This window comes from Convolutriloba macropyga, chromosome 9, assembly GCF_964194025.1.
Source record: "Convolutriloba macropyga chromosome 9, txConMacr16.3, whole genome shotgun sequence".
Lineage (NCBI taxonomy): Eukaryota > Metazoa > Xenacoelomorpha > Acoela > Convolutidae > Convolutriloba > Convolutriloba macropyga.
In genome coordinates, this window is record NC_134476.1 from 10156924 (window position 1) to 10180993 (window position 24070).

At 37.0% G+C, this 24070-nt stretch overlaps 1 protein-coding gene across 1 annotated transcript in view; it reads right to left on the bottom strand.

The window, feature by feature from the left end:
• Nucleotides 1-2703: 2703 nt before the first annotated feature.
• Nucleotides 2704-24070, bottom strand: part of LOC142345595 (uncharacterized) — a 66001-nt gene continuing 44634 nt past the window's right edge. Inside the window, exons 9-16 of the mRNA XM_075397724.1 lie at nt 21215-21349; nt 20631-20747; nt 12466-12594; nt 11512-11632; nt 9528-9645; nt 4186-4360; nt 3580-3810; nt 2704-2917 (exon numbers count right to left, since the gene is read on the bottom strand). Of these exons, the coding sequence (XP_075253839.1) occupies nt 2840-2917; nt 3580-3810; nt 4186-4360; nt 9528-9645; nt 11512-11632; nt 12466-12594; nt 20631-20747; nt 21215-21349 (1104 nt within the window). The 3' untranslated portion in view covers nt 2704-2839. The remainder of the gene's footprint in view (nt 2918-3579; nt 3811-4185; nt 4361-9527; nt 9646-11511; nt 11633-12465; nt 12595-20630; nt 20748-21214; nt 21350-24070) is intronic.

Consider the following 24070-nt stretch of genomic DNA (forward strand, 5'->3'; position numbering starts at 1 on the left):
TGAAAATCCAATCTTTAAACGCGGACTGCAGAACTAGCGTTTTCTTTTCCAACCAAACTGTACAAAGTCAATGCAAAACTCTGAAAAAATCTCAGACTCAGGTAAATACAATTCGAAATTGACACCCTTCAGACACTAATGTCATTAGTGGACTTATCAAAACTATGGATATTTTATTTTTTCTGGCAAAATTATTTTGAAAAGAATTTTTTTTGATCTGCTTGAAAATCTAATATTGATAGAAGTAGTACGCAAAAATACTACTCAGCTTCTAATTGAACATACAAAAGACTTTACAGTGCATGCCTGCCTCTGCCGGCCAGCAGAAGCTCCAAGTCTCCATTTTTTGACGAACAAAATCTTTAATTTTTGATGATGATTGTACGTGCCTGAGCGACTAGCACGTTCGCGATGGTTGTGCGCAAGATAAAGGCCCCCTAAAACCAATGAATGAGTACAGAAATTCAAGCGTGAGGAATTGCATTAAAATAAAAATGCAAAGAAGTTTCGGAAAACTGCAAGGAACGAAACCCCACTTAATTGTAGACAGGAAACAAGGAGGATCGTTAATGTGCGTTCGCACATGGAGTTCCGATCCGAGCTGATCTATATTTTTGACTTAATTGTCAACCAAATCAAGAGATAACCAAAAACTAAAAAAACCGTTTCGTACCCAAATTACTATATCATCCTGACACTAATGAGTCTAATGATTTTAAAAAAATACAACGTTGACAATAGAAACACGCAAAGGTCTCAAATTCGATAAAGATTTTTTGAAAACATTATGTCTCAAAGTCACAGACGACATCAACTTTGATCTGAAACAAATGAGTAAACTACCGTAATCCTCGCCGCCAATCAAAGAAACATATCGCTAATGAGATTAAATTACAAGACAACAAATACACGTCAAATTAGAAATTCAAAAAAAAATTGAGAATAGATTTTGCGCGGTTCTGATGTGACTGAGGGTTCAAAGTTTTAGGATTGAGAGCGCCAGTCACACCTCGAAAATGGCTCCCCAAATCAGTTTTGGTGAATCGCATCATTAAGAGAACTGAATGCTCTTTGATTCTTGCTTGTTCATCTCCCATTTTTGATGACGAAATGTCAAATGGGTCAGACGAAAACACAATCAAGCAATCGCTCAAAACAGAACACAAAACTTATAAATGCTAGAACTTTCGCTTGAGAGCAAATAAACTTATGTATTATATTAGCAAAAACCAAGTGATAAGACACCATTAAAAACAACTAAGTTGGATGAAACGCTCTTGAAGGACAGGTTGGCAGTTCAATTTAGATAAAGTATAGCTTTGAAATGACTTATAGGTCCGAAAGATACGACCACACAGGGGTTCGAACTATTGACCACCTCCAGATGGCAAGAATGAAAATTTTAACCACTCGACTACGATGGCGTACCTTTCCATGAGCTCACAGTGGCTGAAACCAACGAACTTGATTTAAGAATGAGAGTAAACTAGATCAGTCAAAAGGGAAGGAACGATGTGCCAAAACGTCACTGAGGAAGTCAGGGAACCTACAAAAAAGCGCAAAAACTGTCAAGCAAAAATGTTGCATAAAAAGACCAGTATGTTTACATTAAATGCGCAAACCTTCGATCGAAAGCATGCCGTAGTGGGGTTGGAAGCGTTGATCAGGGGCGGACGAGGGGGGTCGATTTCGGAGGGCTGGGCAAGAGGGGTGTTCAAATCAACAAGTGCAGGAGGGTGGACAAGAGCACTGCATTCTTGGTATCTGGCAAAGCGTAAGGCTTTAAGAGAAATTATGGCCCTCGGGCTTATCAATTGGTCTGACACAAAATTCCGTCAGGCGAAAAAACGCGTAAAAGTCCACAAGACTTATGATTTGCTAAAAAAAACTCGTTTTAGAGCAATTAAACATGTATTATATTAACAAAAACGCCTAGCAGATAACACAACCAAAAAATGAACTCCATTTTGCCTCGCTAGCAAAAAATGTGACTTGTTGGCAATGATACTAATTGATAAGATACACGACTAAATCGGATGAATTCCTCACCAACGACAAGTTGGCTGTTTAATCTAGAGGGGTATAGATTTGAAACGTTTTATAAGTCCGAAAAAGATCACGCATGGGTTCGAGCTACTGATCTCCACAATAATATGTCTCCAAAACAGTTTCTGTGAATCGCATACTTGGAGACTAGTGAGCTGAAAAGTTCTGAGAGCACTTAACGACTGGGCGCTACCTGTTTATCTCATTTTTGATGACGAAAACTCAAATTGCTCAAACGACAATTCGGTCAAGCAAAAAATTGCATTAAAAAAGACCAACCGGACTAATATAATTACTATACTTCGTTGAGAGCAATTAAAAACTTTGTTTGAGAGCAATTAAACACTGAAAACAGAAGTCAAATTGACGGTGAAAAATTCTCATACAGAAACCAATTCCTCACTCCACCTCAAAAGAAATTTGAAAACAGAAACATTTGAAACCTAATACCTTTTTAGCCCTGTACTCCTGCGGCGTGATTGAATCACCACTCTAATCCAGATCTAATTTGAGATTTCATTGAGAAATATTTAAAAAATGTTTGCAAGGATCTTAAAAAAACAGAGACCAATTACACTCCAGATCTTTGGATTTTGAAAACAACGATGTGAACAATAACAGCCTCGCCATCGCTTAGCGACTATTAACAATCGTGAAAAAATGCAGAAAACTAAATTAGGGTTCTATTTATACAGGACAACTATTAATCATAAAGTGTACACATTTACAACAGAATTTACAATTCGGAATGCATTCAGGCTAAACATCAGACGTCTTGTCTGAAATACTCTGGTTAAGTTTGTGCTTTCTCTTCTGGGTTAAATACATTGGCTGCAATTTGACGTTCTGTTTCTCCCATCAACTCTTCAACCTATAATTATCAATTATCTTCCTGGGACTTTTTTCAAATTCGCATATTACACACCCACGATAACAAAATATGGATGCATCCTAAAACCACTTTTAAGCATTAAATGGCCTATTGGTTACAATAGTTGCACCTATTTTCACCCCGATTCATTTGACCCCCATATTTTAACATTATATCTTAGATGGTGAGCATAAACCTCTGAGCATACAAAACTCTTCACTTCAGTTTCCAATTATACATTCGTCAATATCGTCCTAAAAACGAGTTATGGGCAAAATCTGGCTCTGATAACATTCCTTTCCAAGTTCATTAAATTAGGTGATTAACTTCCTGATGAGAAAATTTAAGAAAATCTTAATCCGCCTCCACGCAGTCCGAAGCAGGAGTTGCAATATTCAATTTTATAAACCTATATTCGTAATGGAAAATGAGGTGGTCTACCGCACAGATATAGTTCCAGACCAATAACTGAATGAGACACATATGCTAAAAAAGTATGAGAAACGTTTGAAATTACCAAAAGACTGGGTTCGAGACTAATAAGTGAAGGGATCCTTTTTCTGTGCGGTAGAATACCCCCAATTTCAACTATTTACATTGACGTAAAATCTTGAGCCGTTCTCACGCAGTCCTAAGCAGGAGTTGCAATTTTATAAACCTACATTGATGTCAAAATCTTTGTTTTGAACATCACTATGTTGGAACCCGAACAGTTCCGGGTAGTTCAACACATCAGAGGCCTCCTTAAGAGCCGTGGTGTGGTCCAAGTGACGTTGAATGTCAGCAGGGTTTAGTAAACCCCCGATATTTTCATGCTTGAACAAACTCAACTCCTGGGCCATCGCGTCTCTCTCGCGTATTAAAGTATTGTGCTTAACTGCCAAATGGGCGACCTAAACACGAAAAAAACCAAAAAATTATAAACAGAAACTAAAACAATTTATATATTCTACCACAGAATTTACTTCAGTTTTAAGTGCTTTTTATAAAGTTCGAATGCAAACATATATAGTTCGAAAACATTTAACTAGAAAAAAGGTCATTTTTCGAAGCCCCCATAAGCAAAAATGGTTCAGGAAAGGTTTTTAGACGGCCATTTAAGCGGTACATTTGCATTTCAGACTCCTAAATTTGACAATGATTTGAGTTAAAAGATAATCTCGATAATCTTAAAATTTATCTAACAAACTGTAGACTAAATCCACAAAAAACGGATTGTAGAAAAATCATGATTAAGAAATTATTGCTAATAATAATTCCGGTCTTACCTCATTTTGCGCATATTGTGAGGCAGAGGCCATTTTGTTGAGCTGTGTCTTCATTCTCTGATGGAGGCGGCCATGTTTGACAGCCTCTTTCTCAAAGTGCTTCACTTGTTTGTGTCTCTTTTTCAGACTCGTAACCAATTCCCCATTCGCAACTTCCAGACTTTCAACGTCGCTCCTGTCAAACAACAGTGTACTAAATTACAGGACAAGTTATTTTTTGATATCTATAGCAGCACTACCAGCAAGAAACAGTAAACATAACCGACTAACGTCGCAGAGAATTTCTCTCAAACGACCGGCGAGCGGTTGGCTTTGTCAGTAGCTAGCTTTAGCTTACCCGAATAAAAAATATTTTTTTTAAAAAAACGAAGTTTCCCTAATTAAACCAGAGAAGATTTTTTATGAAATGCAAACATTATTTCTAGATGGGCGTAGTGTAGTTGTGGGGGGTACGTGCGTGCTTAGGGGTTAGATGTGCGCAGGCTCGAGTGGGTGGGGGAGTGACTGATTAGGTGGAGGGTAGGAAGGCGAGCGTGGATCTGGGAGTTAGGTAGGTGGGAGCTTGGTAGTTTCGGTTGGGCTAGGGTTTAGTCGGGCGGACATGTAGGCGAGGTGGGTGATGGGAGGTTGTAGATAGGAGTCTTAATCGGGCAGAGAACCTTGGTGGAGAGGGTGGCCAAAACTTTATAAAAATCAAAAAATGAAGCCAAGACTGATATACCCTCGCCCTTCCCGTGACCTCAAACTAATCTTGAAACTAATCTTGAAACATGTACTTAACTTTAATTGAGTATCAAATCATTGTTCTGAGTAATTCAAGTTAGGCTGACTTTCTGAGGCCTTTCGGTTGAGATCAAAACCGTGAAGAAAATCAACCTAGTAAAAAAAACATAACCGACTAAGGTCATAGCGAACTGCTCGCAAACGACCGGCGAGCAGTTGGCTTCGTCAGTAGGTAGTTACGGTTTAGTGAGGCTAGCTTTAGCTTAATTGAAGGGGTGTGAGGTGAGCACAGCGGGGGGGGGGGGCACCGGCGGTAGGGGGGTCTTTGGCTGCACGGGGGCCCTTACGGCCTGTACGATGTGCAGGGTGGGGATTGGGGAGTTAACCTCTAAGAACCGCCCTCCACACAATAAGTATAAGATTAAAAACAGTTTCTGTGAATCGCATACTTGGAGACTAGTGAGCTGAAAGCTCATTATCTGTATCCCGTTTTTGTGGACGAAAAGTCAAATGGGTCAGAAGAACAATCGGTCAAGCGAAAAATCGCAATAAAAAAGGACAACAGGACTAATAAATTGCTACGAACTTCGTTTGAGAGCAATTAATAAGACAACAATACGTACAACAAATACACTCAAAATTCAAAATCATCAAAAATAATTCAGAAGAAAAAGTTGTCATGAAAACCACTAGCCACGAACTCAAACCAGTAATTAGGCTGTTTATGTCTCGCAAGAAACTAATGACATCTCTCATTAATGATGCGAAGAAAACAGAAATGATTAAAAATAGGGCGAAAATCCAATATTTACTTAAACTTATGTCGCAAATACTGCCAAAATCCTAAAATACATTAGCTGCCGATGGAGAAATTCGAGCAATTGCAAATAGGCGCAATTAGATCACATATAAATTAAAATAAAAGCACTGAAGAGAAGAAAAACTGAACACAGAAGTCAAATTGAAGCACGTGAAAAAAATTCGCTTTTGAAAACAAAAAAAAACTTGTTAAAATGCCCACTTTTGACTCCACTTTGCCAACCTAATGCACAATGACTTTATGAACAGTATTTATTGGTTTATACCGTTTCCTTTCATTTTGCTCTTTTGACTTTCACTGTACTCACTACATTGCGTAACTCTAAGCGTGAAAAAATTTAAAATGCGTTCAGTTGAAATAGTGAGTGAGGTAACTCAGAAGTCATCATGTGTGATACTAGAGACTTCTCTAAAATAGTAGCGAACTTTTAAAAAAGAGCACCGAAACAATAGTAGTCATCTCAGCTTACAGCTTCTCAGCTTACAGCTTCTGAGCTTTAAAAACATTAGCTGAATTCCCATTTATGAATTCTGGCAATTGCAACTAGGCGCAATTAGAGCAAATATGTATTAAATTAATGGCATCCAAGAGATGAAACAAGAATAAATATCGCTTTCAAAAACCGAATATCTGTACAAATACCTGTTATCTGACTGCACTTGAAAGCTGATTTGAACAAAAAACACTCTTCAAACCTATTCTCTTTTTCGCTGCTTCTACTACCCCAGCGTGATTAAAATCACTACTCTACTTTGACTATTCACTAATTTGAAAAAACTGAAGAGTATTAACAGATCTAAAAAAGCGCACCAACATAATCCAAATACTTGGAACTGTTCCCGAAAAGTCCCGACCCATCATTCACAATGTGAATAGGAACACATATTTTTGATTGACGAAGTAAAAAAGGGCTTCCGATAATAGCTGCGTGTGAAGATGAGAGAGTCCATTAACTATTGAAAAGGCAAACCTTTGCTCAAAAATCCCAATTCTGTTTCCGCGTTACCAAGGTCATCAATCGGATTTGACTTAAAGAAAATTCAAAATAAATGAACCGATCTCTATAAGACTGTGCAGCAAAATGCAAATAGAAACACAATTAAGTCCCAGCCACTAAGTAAGAAGCGGAGAAAAAGTTAACTTTTTTGCTAAAAGCTCTTCAAAAGTTGCAACGTCAAATTAATTATTCCAAACAGACCATCCCATAGAGTCAAAATTACCAAAACTTTACATATAATAAACCAAGGCAAAGAAACGAAAAAATCAAAACCTGATAATTTTTACAAAATTTGCTACAAAGTGCTACGACCAAAACTGTTCTGAACAGAACGTATAAAAAAAATTTTCAGTACAAGACAAACGCATATTGTTATAAATGCGGCTACGACACGACAAAATGAGAGTACTAAGATACATTAAGTCGTATTAGCAAAGGGCTCCCACATTAAAATTGCGTTCGTCGCGGTGACATGAAGCGACTAAATATCGCCTACTAGTGTTTGCTTGATCAGTGACCCTATCAATACCCGACAGCCATAAACTTATCAACAAAAGCAAACATTTAAAATTGTTTCAATTTTTTCAGTAAAATCTGCCCTTTTAACAGTCAAGTGTCACCATTTGTTAAAAACCACAGAAACAAATCTCATTAAACGCTTCAACACCAAAAACTGTTGAAAAAGCACAAAAACAAGAAGAGAACATACCCGGCAGATTGCCGGAAAATAGCCGCCGTTGATTCCAATAAGCATGATTGGGATTGAAAGAATAGAAGATATTGAAAAAAAAAAGATTTTTTATACAAAAACATTTTTTAAGTCCGATTTATTTTGATGGCATTTCGTAGTTGAACATAACGTACTTCTGTTTCTTAGAGAGAGGCTACAGGGGCTACTATCAATACCAATAAGCATTAGAGATGGTAACTAAGACTTATAGGAACGACGTTCAAATAGGGGGCATCTAAAATTGGGCTTTATGGGTTTATCCCGTTTCTACTTCTGACTTCAATTTTTTACACTGACTCTGTACATTTTGAATTGCTTTGCTGAGCAACTGATGTTCAAAATCACTTTTAGCAGAATGAGAGAAGAGAGAAACTAGTCTAGAGAAGTCAAAAAGATATCACGCAAAATGTTGAAAAAGCGGCAAAATGAGGTAAAGCGAAAAATTTTTTTATTCGACGAAGTAAAAAAAAAAATAGGAGCGCTATAATAGCCGGCTGAGAAGATGAGGCGGCTATTAATAAGCAGAAAAAATAAAAGGCACAAATTGACTTATTTGATTTACATAACAAGATCGCAAAAACCACTAAAAAATAATTTCTCATAAAAAAATCTCGAATAACCAAAAAAAAAATTTTAAACGCTATTTAAATTCTTTAAAACATAAACCGACTAATGCCGGAAAAATTGCTCTCTAATGACAGGCAGGCGGAAATTGTTCTTTATGGGTGCAAAATCATCAGACAAAGGTAGGGTTCGAACCCCCGCCTCCTGATTCCGATTACTTCTCCTCGACAACGGCCTTAACCATTCGGCTATCAGGTTCTGTGACGGTATCTCTAACAAGGTTTTGTTTCAAAGACAAACTTCATTTTGGAGTGAGCGCCATTGAAATCACTCAAAAATCAAGAAGAAGTGCGTGAAAAAGTCACTTGAGAAGTCAAAAAGATTATTTTAAAGCGCAAAAACGGTCAAGCCATAAATTTGCTTAAAAAACACTTATGTTTACAATAATGATTCTCATTCGAGAGCAATTGAACACCATTTAAACTCTTGGAAACAACGCAATATAGCTTCTCCCTTCTTCGCAGCCAGAAAGAACACAAACTGAAAAACATCAGACAAATTGTACTTGAAAGATAGGCGGGGAAAATTAAATCAGAGGGGCTGCGGATTAGATAATTTTTATGGGTGCAAAAGTTCCGCCCTAGTAGGGGTTAAAAAACCTGACCTCCGGCGTAATTGCCTGAAGCAATAACCACTAGGCTACCAAGGCCTTGTACCAGCGTATCTTACAAGTTGTTTTGTTCTATCAACAAACTTAATTTTTGAATAAGAGCAATTTAGGTCACGCAAAACAAGGCTAAAATTCACTCGAGAAGTAAAATCGAAAGAATGTTCTAGTGCAAAACGGTCAAGCAAAAATTTTTGCATAAAAAACATGGTTATAATAATAGCTTCAAACTTCGTTCGAGAGGAATTAAACGTAACTGTCTAGCGTCAGACGAGTTGCCTTCGAACTGGAGCAGGGTTGGCTTGTTTGTTTGCAGCTAGCTTAAGATTAGGCACAGCCACAGTGCGTGGGGGTAGCAGCAAAAATTGCGTTGGACTGAAGGAGTTTAACAGCCACGCCTCGGTGCGTTGGTGGGAGTAGAAATAAGGGGTCCCAAACCTACACTAATTCAAAATTCCTATTCACACCCTGAAGTTCTGCTCAATTCGCAGCTTCGGTGAACCGTACACTAAGAGCCAACTAAAACTCTGTCAACTGCCTAGACACTGATAGCCCTCGGAGTGATAGCCCAGTTTATCCCGTCTTTTTCAGGACGGAAAGTCAGTCAAAATCTGCAACAATTGCTTCGAACTTCGTTCGAGAGCAATTAAACACACCTATATCAAATCAAGCATTCCAGTATAAGTACAACTTTCTAAAAGACGTACTGGCTACAACATGGCTTTTATTGCGTTAGCGAGGAGTTAATAGACGCTTAAAAAGCAAAATCGCTGTCAGTTAAACTCGTCCCGAACAACAGATAACAAGCGAGCGGTGGCTAAACAATTGACATTAAACTGACTGGTATTTGAAGGAAAGCGTTTGAAGTTGATCAAGGAGGAATTTGCACTCGGTCTTCAGTTTCCCAATCAACACATTCTGAGAACACATTAGATCATCCATGTCTTTGCTCACAATATCTGCAAACAGACACACAAACGGATTGTTAACATATACACAAAACAGTAGTCATAAAGAGGGTGTCTGTCGCACAGATTGAGACACATTGGTGGCAGAAAGGGTTCGAATCCCGGTGGGAACAGGGGGTTTTACCACAAATGTGTCTCAATCTGTGCGGCAGACACTTTCTTTTTCCACTACTTGTACCATTTGCGGTACATCAACGACTGCCCATTGGTAAGATATACAAGGAGCTTTCGTATGTTGCGCGTGTACGTGTGCCGCGACACTTTATTGTTAAAAATTTTCTTAATCGAAATGTGCTTAATATGTCGCAATCTACTTGTTCCAAACGTTAGAAACCCCGACAGAATTCACAAACATCAAAAATGTTGGAAGTACAGATTAAATATTTCTCTGCCAAAAACATATTAAAAATTATTTGGAAGCACCCTCTAAAACAGATTAAAAAACCATTAAATTTTGTTTCTTTACTGAAATTTTTTTTCCAGACAAGTAGTTTTTGTTGTCTCTTTTTGTTGCTTTTAAATTATTCTGAACTTCATGGATCTACCTCGGCTCTTACTAAGACATTACTAGTAGTTCTTTGCTAAGATTTTGAAAATCTCATGCGACTTAAAATTTTTAGTTTCTCAGATAACACTGATGATAATTCTCAACCTGCTTTAGTAGAACTTGGTTGATCGTCAATTGTTCATTTACAAAGCAAATTAGATTCAAAAAGCAAAACATACCCGACAGATTGCCGGAAAATAGCCGCCGTTGATTTCAATAAGCATGAATGGGATTGAAAGAATAGATATTGAAAAAAAAAACATATTTTTTAAGTCCGATTTATTTTGATGGCATTTCGTAGTTGAACATACTTGTTTCTTAGAGAGAGGCTACAGGGGCTACTATCAATACCAATAAGCATAAGGTATGGTAACTAAGACTTATAGGAACGACGTTCAAATAGCGGGCATCTAAAATTGGGCTTTTTGGGTTTATCCCGGTTCTCTTTCTGACTTCAATTTTTTATACTGACTCTGTTCATTTTGAATTGCTTTGCTGAGCAACTGATGTTCAAATTCACTTTTAGCAGAATGAGAGAAGAAAGAAACTAGCCTAGAGAAGTCAAAAAGATTTCACGCAGAATGTCGAAAAAGCGGCAAAATGGTAAAGCGAAAAAAAGTTCGACGAAGTAAAAAAAAACATAGCAGGACAAGTCCTGACGTACAATTCAAAGAATTTTCATTGACTAAACAAAAAACTAGACCTAGAACGGACTATGAGTGAATTGGGAAAAACATTTAGAAAAAAATTTGATCCAAAAATCGAAAAAAAATAAAAACCGAAGTGAAATTGCCGCATGTGAACAAAAAACCACTAGCGAGAGAGCGATTTTTTGTTCAAACACCGTTTTCTCACTACATTAAAATTAGAGCGAAAAAACTTCACGCCGCAAAACCACTCGCTTTTTCGCTCCATTTCCAGTTTCGGCGTGACCAAAATCACTACTCCAATTTGACTTCAAAAATGATGAAAATGTGTGAACAGATCTTAAAGAGACAGCGCCCCAATACCATTCAAATTTTTTGAATTGTAAAAAAATTAGGAGCGCTATAATAGCCGGCTGAGAAGATGAGGGCGGCTATTAATAAACTATTCAATGTTTGAATGGCATTCCCATCTTAATCTGCAAAAATTTACTCATATTTCTCAGATGCTTCTTATCTTCGACTTTATTTAGCTCTTTCTCTCACCTGAATTTTGAGAGTATTGGGGTCTTACACTTATATTTTAAGTGACTCCCCGCACATTCGGTGAGACAAATATAACATTTTTGCCCTTTCAATAATGGAGATGATTGAGGAGCAACGTACCAAATTTGTTTTTCTGTTGAGCCATAGACTGCTTCAAACTGTCCTCCGTGTCTTTAGCCTTTTGAAGCTGGTCTTTAAACTGAATTTCCGCCTGCTCACGACTGCGCTTTGATTGATAAGCCTAAAAATCAGAGATATCTGTTTAAAGACACTGGCTAAACTAAACATAACCAACTAACGTCGGTCCGGGCAAATTGCTCCCAAACGACCAAGGCGCTGATGACTTTGGTAGATGCCAGCTGGGGCTTGGGATGCTAGCAATGGGGGGAGGGGGCGAAGTGAGTTGGGGGTCTCGCACGGGGGGGGGGGGGGGGGTGAGGGTGTCGAAATATTAAGATTAGGAACCATCCTTCAAACCATGAATTTATGTCTCCTGAACAGTTTCGGTGAATCGCAAACTTAGAGACTAGCAAAGCGTACGACTCTAAGAGCTGCTCAGCCACTCTCTGTCCTCCGGGCTTTACCTGTTGATCCCGTTTTTGATGAAGAAAAGTTAAAAGCAACAGACAAAAATTCATCAAGTGAAAAACTGCACAAAAAAACAAGACTAGTATAATTGCTACAAACTTGGTTTGAGAGCAATTAATGAGGTATAAAACAAGGCTCGGTATCTGAGCTCTTGTGCTATTACTAACCCATCAAATTTAATTGAATTCCAATATGAGAAGGGACCAAACAGCAACGATCAAGGCCTAATGACAGCACTTGGATCTTTTCCGTACCCCCCCCCCCCCCCCAGTACGTTATGCGCCACCAAATACAAAGCATGCGCGATTACATTGTAAGCCATTGCGTAAAAATATGGCACGTGCATCTGGTGGTTGCAAATAATATGCACCCACTAAGCTGGGGTCACAAACGGAAAAGATCTCAGGCACTTAAATAAGCCCAAGTTTCTTATTGCCATTTTTATTGACTTTTAAAAAACCAATTGTCGCTAGATATTTGACTAACCTCTTTCTCCAGTTTGCCCACATACTCTGTCAAATTTAGCAGTTGTTCTTTGCTGTCTTTCTCATTGGACTCTGCCACATTCAGCCGTCTTCTCAGCTCGTCTATCTCACTGCGCAGAAGGTTCATTTCCTACAACACGATACAAACATAGGTGATCATAAAAAGAAACGTTTGTATTCAAAATAAATTTGAAGTTTATTTTTAGTGTATTTACAAGAGCTTATGGAAATACCCTGCGGTGAACCAGTAATTATGAAGATTGAAAGAAAGTAAAAAGTTTCCATAGTTGAAGAAAAGGAGAAAGTGGTGTAAAATTTCTCAATATATTGTCAAATTGCAAAGAAAGAGACAACTTTGTAGCAAAAGATACTGACAATCCTTTGTCGTAAACAGAGCCTACAGACAGGCTTTATTTCAATTACCCATAAATTCAATAAAAACGATATAATAGGTCAAAATCGCAAAAAAAGGCAAAAAATCGTTTAAAATCAAAACTACTAAGACCCCAAAAATATTAATAGGAATTAGCAGTTTAAACCGCATTTCAAGCAGATTCTCAACGGAATTTCAAGCAAATTTAAACGGCATTTCAAGCAAACGGCATTTCAATCAAATTTGGCATTTCATGTTTAAACGGCATTTCAAGCAAATTCGGCATTTAAACAGCATTTCCAGCAAAGTCGGCATTTCAAGCAAACGGCATTTCAAGCAAATTCGGCATTTAAACAGCATTTCAAGCAAATTCGGCATTTCAAGCAAACGGCATTTCAAGCAAATTCGGCATTTCAAGAATTGAAACTGCATTTTAAGCAAATTCGGCATTTCAAGCAAATTCGGCATTTCAAGCAAACGGCATTTCAAGCAAATTCAGCATTTCATGTTTAAACGGCATTTCAAGCAAACGGCATTTCCAGCAAATTCAGCAATTCATGTTTAAACGGCATTTCAAGCAAATTCGGCATTTAAACGGCATTTCAAGCAAATTCGGCATTTCAAGCAAACGGCATTTCAAGCAAATTCGGCATTTCAAGCAAACGGCATTTCAAGCAAATTCGGCATTTCATGTTTAAACGGCATTTCAAGCAAATTCGGCATTTCAAGCAAATTCGGCATTTCAAGCAAACGGCATTTCAAGCAAATTCAGCATTTCATGTTTAAACGGCATTTCAAGCAAACGGCATTTCAAGCAAATTCAGCATTTCATGTTTAAACGGCATTTCAAGCAAATTCGGCATTTAAACGGCATTTCAAGCAAACTCGGCATTTCAAGCAAACGGCATTTCAAGCAAATTCGGCATTTCATGTTTAAAAGGCATTTCAAGCAAATTCAGCATTTAAACGGCATTTCAAGCAAATTCGGCATTTCAAGCAAACGGCATTTCAATCAAATTTGGTAATTCATGTTTAAACGGCATTTCAAGCAAATTCGGCATTTAAACGGCATTTCAAGCAAATTCGGCATTTCAAGCAAATGGCATTTCACGCAAATTCGGCATTTCAAGCATTGAAACTGCATTTTAAGCAAATTCGGCATTTCAAGCAAATTCGGCATTTCAAGCAAATTCGGCATTTCAAGCAAACGGCATTTCAAGCAAATTCAGCATTTCATGTTTCAACGGCATTTCAAGCAAACGGCATTTAAATCAAATTTGGCATTTCATGTTTAAACGGCATTTCAAGCAAATTCGGCATTTAAACGGCATTTCAAGCAAATTCAGCATTTCATGTTTAAACGGCATTTCAAGCAAACGGCATTTCCAGCAAATTCAGCATTTCATGTTTAAACGGCATTTCAAGCAAATTCGGCATTTAAACGGCATTTCAAGCAAATTCGGCATTTCAAGCAAATTCGGCATTTCAAGCAAACGGCATTTCAAGCAAATTCGGCATTTCATAATTAAACGGCATTTCAAGCAAATTCGGCATTTCAAGCAAATTCGGCATTTCAAGCAAACGGCATTTCAAGCAAATTCGGCATTTCAAGAATTGAAACTGCATTTTAAGCAAATTCGGCATTTCAAGCAAATTCGGCATTTCAAGCAAACGGCATTTCAAGCAAATTCAGCATTTCATGTTTAAACGGCATTTCAAGCAAACGGCATTTCCAGCAAATTCAGCATTTCATGTTTAAACGGCATTTCAAGCAAATTCGACATTTAAACGGCATTTCAAGCAAATTCGGCATTTCAAGCAAACGGCATTTCAAGCAAATTCGGCATTTCAAGCAAACGGCATTTCAAGCAAATTCGGCATTTCATGTTTAAACGGCATTTCAAGCAAATTCGGCATTTCAAGCAAATTCGGCATTTCAAGCAAACGGCATTTCAAGCAAATTCAGCATTTCATGTTTAAACGGCATTTCAAGCAAACGGCATTTCAAGCAAATTCAGCATTTCATGTTTAAACGGCATTTCAAGCAAATTCGGCATTTAAACGGCATTTCAAGCAAACTCGGCATTTCAAGCAAACGGCATTTCATGCAAATTCGGCATTTCATGTTTAAACGGCATTTCAAGCAAATTCGGCATTTAAACGGCATTTCAAGCAAATTCGGCATTTCAAGTAAACGGCATTTCAAGCAAATTCGGCATTTAAACGGCATTTCAAGCAAATTCGGCATTTCAAGCAAATGGCATTTCAAGCAAATTCGGCATTTCAAGCATTGAAACTGCATTTTAGGCAAATTCGGCATTTCAAGCAAATTCGGCATTTCAAGCAAATTCGGCATTTCAAGCAAACGGCATTTCAAGCAAATTCAGCATTTCATGTTTAAACGGCATTTCAAGCAAACGGCATTTAAATCAAATTTGGCATTTCATGTTTAAACGGCATTTCAAGCAAATTCGGCATTTAAACGGCATTTCAAGCAAATTCAGCATTTCATGTTTAAACGGCATTTCAAGCAAACGGCATTTCCAGCAAATTCAGCATTTCATGTTTAAACGGCATTTCAAGCAATTTCGGCATTTAAACGGCATTTCAAGCAAATTCGGCATTTCAAGCAAATTCGGCATTTCAAGCAAACGGCATTTCAAGCAAATTCGGCATTTCATGTTTAAACGGCATTCCAAGCAAATTCGGCATTTCAAGCAAATTCGGCATTTCAAGCAAACGGCATTTCAAGCAAATTCAGCATTTCATGTTTAAACGGCATTTCAAGCAAATTCAGCATTTCATGTTTAAACGGCATTTCAAGCAAATTCGGCATTTAAACGGCACTTCAAGCAAATTCGGCATTTCAAGCAAACGGCATTTCAAGCAAATTCGGCATTTCATGTTTAAACGGCATTTCAAGCAAATTCGGCATTTAAACGGCATTTCAAGCAAATTCGGCATTTCAAGCAAACGGCATTTCAATCAAATTTGGTAATTCATGTTTAAACGGCATTTCAAGCAAATTCGGCATTTAAACGGCATTTCAAGCAAATTCGGCATTTCAAGCAAATGGCATTTCAAGCAAATTCGGCATTTCAAGCAGTGAAACTGCATTTTAAGCAAATTCGGCATTTCAAGCAAATTCGGCATTTCAAGCAAATTCGGCATTTCAAGCAAACGGCATTTCAAGCAAATTCAGCATTTCATGTTTAAACGGCATTTCAAGCAAACGGCATTTAAATCAAATTTGGCATTTCATGTTTAAACGGCATTTCAAGCAAATTCGGCATTTAAACGGCATTTCAAGCAAATTCAGCATTTCAAGCAAACGGCATTTCAAGCAAATTCGGCATTTCAAGCATTGAAACTGCATTTTAAGCAAATTCGGCATTTCAAGCAAATTCGGCATTTCAAGCAAATTCGGCATTTCAAGCAAATTCGGCATTTCAAGCAAACGGCATTTCAAGCAAATTCAGCATTTTATGTTTAAACGGCATTTCAAGCAAATTCGGCATTTCAAGCATTGAAACGGCATTTCAAACAAATCCTCAGTGCCGCACTATGTCAAATGAAATCAATTGCAAACAGAAACATAGCTGGCAGATTGTCAGAAAATAGCCACAATAGCTTCGCAGATCTGCAGTCTCAAAAAAAACAGTAAAAAAAGACCAAAAAATTTGTCTTTTCATCGAAGGCTGAGATGTTATATTTTGTTTAAGAATCTGTATTAGTTTTCGCTGCCTCTATTAGCTGCTCTCAAATAACCCTCATTTAGAGTGACACAAATTCACTCGACCTTACCTCTTTGAATTAAAGTAAATAAAAGTCAATTTCAAAGTGAGAAGTCATTTTTGAGAGTGAGGTACGTCACGTGTGAGCAAAAATTCAATCACGCGAATGAACAAAAAAACTCGCTCCACTAAGAGCGAAAAAGGACGTCACGCACGCATTTCAGTTGACATTGCATGAGCGACTGAAAAAGTTGTTGTGACGTCATATGGTCGTGACGACGAAATAAAACAAAGCAGGACAAGTCCTGACATACAATTCAAAAAAATTTTCATTGACTAGACAAAAAACAACACCTAGAACAGACAATGAGCGAATTGGAAAACCATTTCTAAAAAAATCAGATAAAAAAATTTAAAAAATCAATGCCAAATCGACGCATGTAAACAAAAAACAAGTAGCGAGAAAAGGAAATTTGGTTCAAACAAAAACTAGGCCTAGAACGATCCATGAAAGGATTGGGAAAACCATTTAAAAAAATACCTATCCAAAAAAACGAACAAACAGTAAAACTCAAATTGCCGCATGTGAACAAAGAAACCACTAGCGAGAAAGCGAATTTTTGTTTAAACTCCGTTTTCTTACTCTACTTTAAAATTAGAGCAAGAAAATTTCACGCCGCAAAACCACTCGCTTTTTCGCTCCACTTCCTGTTTCGGCGTGATCATAATCACTACTCCAATTTGACTTCAAAAATCATAAAAATGTGTGAACAGATCTTAAAAAAAAGACAGCGCCCAAATACAATTCAAATTCTTTGAATTGTAAAAAAAAACCAAGAGAAGCTCAATAAAAGCCCCAGCTATCGCTGTGCGGCTTTTAATAAAAACTTAGAATATTTTTACCAACTGATAAAAACAGAGCAGTTAGAACTATACGTTTCAGAAAATGGTAGACTGATACATGCCAGAATGGAAAAATTAAGGCGAGAAATGATAACACGGCACAAACCTTAAGAACATAACCGACTAACGTCGGGCGAATTGCTTTCAAATGACCAGCGAGCGGTTAGCTTTGTCAGTAGCTAGCCAGAGTTTAGTGAGGCTAGCTTTAGCTTGATTCGACTCTGCATCTTTTAGTTTTACAGCCTTTTTAGTAAATAAAAAAAAAGATATTTTGAAAACAGCAAAATATTGCAAATTTTTTTTTAAAAAAGGTTCCTGATTTCACAGTGAAAATGTTCAAAACTATTTTTTCTCTGGATTTATGTCAAGTAACTCATCTGCTTGACTTGAAAAGCTTCGTTGGCAAGTAATGATCGTAGGACAAAAATATTCAAAGATTTTGAAAATCACAAATTTTACCAAAATCTTGATAAACTCAATATAGTAAATTCTTCAAAACAATTTCATTGTCTCAAGAGACAATCAAGTATCCCTATTTCAAGCTTTAAATAGTTTCACTGACTCATAAAGATCAATAAACTGGGAACAATAGTTTTCTGAAAAAGTGACAAAAATTAAATTGCTAGAAAATTGTTTAAGCTGGAGTCATTAAAATATTGATAATCATTCCATTAACTCTAGAAATTATGCGACAGCCTATCATAAAACCTTGGAGGAGAACTAGGACCCTGGTGCCGGAAAAATGACAAAAAAAAATCAGAAAGCTTAAAAAAAACTTGAAAAAATTGCAAATATTTTCTAATAATTGTTGATATTAAAATCTTAACAAACATTCAATTAAATCTAAAAGCTATGCACTAATAATCAAACGCTCGAGGAGGTTCGCTGGCCCTTCAGGTGGGAGAAACCTAAAAATGACAAATTTTCAAAACACTTGAAAAAATTGCAGATTTTGTCAAAAAAAATTGCTAAAACTCGTGATGGTAAAATGTTGAAAAACCATTCCATTACCACTAGAAAGTATGCAGTAACCTATTAACAAACCCTGGTGGAGATTGGGTGGCCCTTGAGGTTGGAGAAGCCCAAAAATGACAAAATATTTATAAAAATTGAAAAAAAAATTGCTAAAACTCGTGATGTTAAAATGTTGAGAACCCTTCTATTTCCACTAGAAGCTGTGCAGTAACCTATTATCAAACCCTGCAGGAGGTTCGTTGGCCTTGAGGTTCAAAAAACCTGAAAAAAATGAAAAATTTCAATAAAATTGAAAAAAAAATTGACAGTTTTATCAAAATTTTGCCAAAATTTGTAATAATAAAATAATGAAAAACCATTCTATGGCCAATAAAAATTTTTAATACCCTATTATCAAACGCTATAGGAGACTTTCTGCCTCTCGGAAAACTTAGACAAAGACAATAAATTTGATAAATTTGAAAAAAAATTCCGAGTTCCATCAAAAAAATTGCCAAAGTTCGTGATGTTAAAACAAGTAATACCATTCTATTACCACTAGAAGCAAGGAAGTAACCTATTACCAAACCCTTCAGGAGCTTCGCTGGCTTTTGAGACCGGAAAAACCTAAAAAAGACGAAAAAAAACTTCCAAAAACATGAAAAAATGCTAGTTTCTTCAAAAAAATTGTTTAAATGTGTCATATTGAAAAATTGAAAGCTATTACATGCCAAAAAAAATTTTTCAGTAACTTATTATCAAACCCTTAAGGAAGTTTTCTGCTCCTTGCGTCCGGAAAGACGTGAATAATGAAAAATGAATAAAAAAATTGAAAAATTTGCACGTTTTGTCAAATGGTAAAACTCGTGATGTTAAATTTATTGAAACAATTGCACTACCATAAGAAACTATGCAGTAACTTATTATAAAACCCTAGAGAAGGTTCCTGGACACCCAGAGCTGAAGGTATTCAAAAACTGACAAAAAATTTCAAAAAGCTTGAAAAAAACTGCGAAAAATAGTATAAAATTGCGTGTTTTTAGCGATCGGTTGTTCGTCAGTAGCCACCGGGGGGGGGGGGGGGGGCATTGCACTGGGGGCTGAAGGGGAGGGAGGGGGGTTGGGCAGCAGTGGAGTGGGGGCAACAGCGTCGGTGGTGGGGGTGGGGCAATAGTGGGGGGGGGGGGGTCAACAGTGGGGGTGGGGTGTCTTCAACCTCTAAGAACCGCCCTTCACACCACAAGTATAGCTCTCCAAAAGAGTTTGAGCTGAAACAGAGCTGAAAGGCTCTAAGATCATTTAATGCCCGCTGGGCGCTACGTGTTTATCCCGTTTTTGAGGACGAAAAGTCAAAAGCGTCAGACGAAAAATCGGTCTAGCGAAAAATCGCATAAAAAAAGACCGAGAGGACTAATATAATTGCTACAAACTTCGTTTGAGAGCAATTAAAAATCAATACTCTTCGAGTCGTAAAAAACCATGAGAAGGCAAATAATAGCCTCAGCTATCAATTTGCGACTATTGATCAGAAGAAAACGCGCTTCACTACTATTCAAAAGAAGAGGACATGTTAACAGTAATTCAAGAAAATCTCTAAAAGCTGAAAAACTAGGCGGATAATGAGAACAGATAACGAAAGTCCAATTCACTTTAATCAACTCTCGTTGTGATCACAACATTAGCATAACTTAAGCCACATTGTAGCTGATTAAACTATCTTTTATATGCCACTCTTCATATAGCAACAGTTACGAGAAAAGAGCGGTGAAAAAAGATAACTAATCACAAAGCACAGTTCAGCCACTGTTTCGGATTTTAGTTTTATGCGTCGGTCGCAACAATTTATCCCATCGGTAACTTAAGCGAATAACCACACAGTTGTTATCGCAAAGTTCTTCACCTAATGGGCCTCCCCTTCTCGAACTCGTCTCAGCTACTCGAGTTCGAGAGCTTCTCAATGGCGATACCAACTGTGTGGTAATATTCATGGATTATTGCAACCAATTTCAATATACAGGTTTTGAGACTCTGATGCAGTCACTGCGAAATATGGTCGATAACCGAGCGAACAGATAGCGGTTCAATGTGCAAGTCAAAAGAGTTCTGGTAAATTAAAACTGCCAGTTGAGTGTTTCAAGTAGCACAGTTCAAAATTGGCCAGATATTAGCCAGCAAATAAAAGAGATGAGAACTGATTTGTACCTGTTGATTTTCTCTAGATTCTTGCCTGAATTGTCTCTTTGTGTTCTCCAGATCCTGTTTCGCATCATCTCTCTCCACAATAGCAGCTGCTAGCTCCGATTTCAGACTGTCCGATACCTGCAACATCCATTCATCATTAATAATCTCGCCTTTCAGTTTAGACCAGAACGTTTAACTAGTTTTAACTACGCCAGTATGAGTAAAAGGAACAAGGGTTGGAGATTAAATCCGATTTTTGGACACAAAACCCAGTTTCCCATCGTATTTTTTAAAGGAACTGTCCAAAATATTCTACTGTTCGGAGATTTGCCCTCTAAGCCAAGTCAATTCTGTCTAGATTTGTCCTAAGGTCTATGTTCTGTCTGAAAAATAGGTACTTAATTTTACTTGAAAAAGTTAGACCTTCTAAATATGAAAGACGCTAGCTTAAAGGAGCAGAATTTGGTCAACGCACCAAAAATTTTAACGAGGGCGCTGGTCTCCTTTACCTTTTTTAAGTCAGTTACAAAGTGCTTTCGAGTTCATAATACTCTCAACAGCCGAGACCAACGAGCGAATCATGAACAAAAGTTGAGGAATCTTACTTTGTTCACATTGAAGTAACTATCTTCTACGTCTCTCTTGGCCTTTTCCAATTGTTTTTTCATCTCCTGTTTGTCTTTCTCTGACTTCTCAGCAGCCACTCGTAGAGACGCTTCTTGGTCAATCAGATCAGCTATCTGAAGACAATTCAGGCTTTTGACAAAAATTGACAAAATTAGATGAGTAGTTTTTACAGACCAGAATGGAATAACATAGCTGGCAGATGTTACATTTTGATTAAGAATCGGTTAAACTTATTGCCGCTTCTAATAGCTGCTCTCAAATAACCTTCAAATTGATTGGCACACACTCACTTGACTATCTCTTGGAATTAAAGTAAAGAAACGTCCATTTTAGAATCAGGAAGTCATTTTCGAAGTGAGGTAAGTCACGTAAGACCACAAACTTCATCACGCGAATGAACAAAAACTCGCTCCATAAAGAGTGAAAAATCACGTCACGCACGCAATTCAGTTGAATTGCATAAATGAACAAAAAGCAGATTTGAAGTGGTTGGGAGGTCATATGCTGGTAATAAAAATCTTCACGACGAAATAAAAAACATAGCCGCAAGAATTACGGAAACGACTCGAAGTCGTATCACCGAAAGAACTGGTTTTTCAGATAGCTAATGTCTCCATGCAAAAAAATATCAAAGCAGAGAAAACAACAATCTAAAGTCAAACAACGAGAAAATTTCGGCAAAAGAAAAAAAAATTGGAAAATTCAATTGATTTTTCATGTAGTACAAATACACATACAAACGAAAAACGTTGTTTCATGCTATGATAACCAGTTATTCAACTACAAAATATCAGCCAAGCCTTAATGGGCTCACAAACACCTCTATTTTTGAAAAGGAAAAATTTAGGGAAAATTGTGAATAAAATTCTCAATTTTTGTCGAAATGCATAGAAACAGACCACTGTAGCAAAAGAAACTTGTAACATTTGTAGTAATAAGGCCTGCAGTCATAAGCCCTCAATTCAATTGACAATAAAATCAAAAAAACGATACAATGGGCCAAAAATCTGAAAGACTTGAAAATCAGCCAAGTAGTTGAAAAATTTACAAATTACTCACCAAAAAGACAAAAGAAAAAGGATATACAGGCAAAAAACGTTTAGAACAAAAACTAATACCCCAATATTGTTCGTAGAAAGTAATTACCAGCCCAAATTTCTCAACGGCGTTTCATGCAATTTGTTAATGCCGCATTATGACAAATGAAACGAATTGCAAAGAAAAACATACCAGATTGCCGGAAAATAGCCACCGTTGAAGCATTTGATACACATCAGAATAGAAACAAAAAAAAGGAAAAAAGATAAATTGACCGAAATTATTGTTTTTGTTTCAGTGTCAAAAAGTGTTCTAATTTAGCCTGCAGTTTCAGTTGGATTCTAAAACGAAAATTAACTTAGCTTCTAAACTGGAAGCTAATAAGTTTAATGCCAATGTCAGCTAGCAAACACTCTAATGAACTTCGATAACCTAATTCTCAATTGCATAATGACCGCTCTTTATGGGTTTATCCCGTCTCTTTTGATCTTTTGACTTTAACAGTATTCACCACATTGCGTAACTGAATGTGAGTGAAGTAAGTCAGAAGTCAAACGTGAAAATCTTGACTTATGTAAAACAAACATAGCTGGCAGATTGCCAGAAAATAGCCGCAATAGCTTCATAGATCTGCAGTCTAAAAAAACAGGAAAAAAGACAGACCAAAAATATTCGTTTTTCCATTGAAGGCTGATATGTTATCTTTTGAGTTAAAATCTGTATAAGTTTTCGCTGCCTCTATTAGCTGCTCTCAAATAACCTTCATTTAGAGTGACACACACCCATTTGACCTTATCTCTTTGAATTAAAGCAGATAAAAGTCAATTTCAGAGTGAGGAAGTCATTTTTGAGACTGAGGTAAGTCAAATGTGACCAAAAATTTAATCACGCGAATGATGAAAAAACTCGCTCCACTAAGAGCGAAAAATGACGTCACACACGCACTTCAGTTGAAATTGCATGAACGAATGAACAAAAAGCAGATTTGAAGTGGTTCGGACGTCATATATTCGTAACAAAAATCGCGACGACGAAATAAAAAAACCAAGACAAGGCCAATAATAGCCCCAGTTATCGCTGTGCGGCTATTAAAAAACGTGATCAAAAGGTAAAGCGAATTTAAAAAGGAGAGCGACAACATAATACCCGTTGAGAGGCTGACAGCGGCTGTTAAAAGTCTTGAGAAAAAAAGGCTAAATCCTTAATTTTTACAACTGAAAAAAGCAGCGCTGATTAGAACTATAGGTCTCAAAAAAATGAGACTGATACATGTTAGAATGCGGAGAGTAAGGACAGAAGCAAAAACACACGAAAAACAAAAACATGTTTATGATTTTTTGAAGTTTAAAATCAAACTGATAAAAATATGAACAAATACATTTCCTTATTTCGTATACAATTATGTAAGTATCCTTCTGTATAGATTAAAATGTAGAATTATAGTTCAAAGATTGGAAACAAGAAAATTTTTAACATTAAATTGTCAAAAATTTATTCAACATTGCACTTAAGAAAAAAACCTTGCTGAATTTCAAATACTGAACGCCACAAAACCATTCGATAATTAGTTAAAATAAATTAGGATCAGTGACAGTGTACACCAAGCCCATTCTAGTAATTAAATCCAAAAAGCAAACAAAACCAGAAAAATTGGACAAATAACTGCCAAAATCGGGCAAGCATGTGTACAATTCTATAACATAACCAATTAATGTAGGGCGAATTGCTGTCAAACGACCGGCGAGCGGTTGGATTTGTCAAGAGCTAGCCAGAGTTGAATGAGGCTAGCTTTAGCT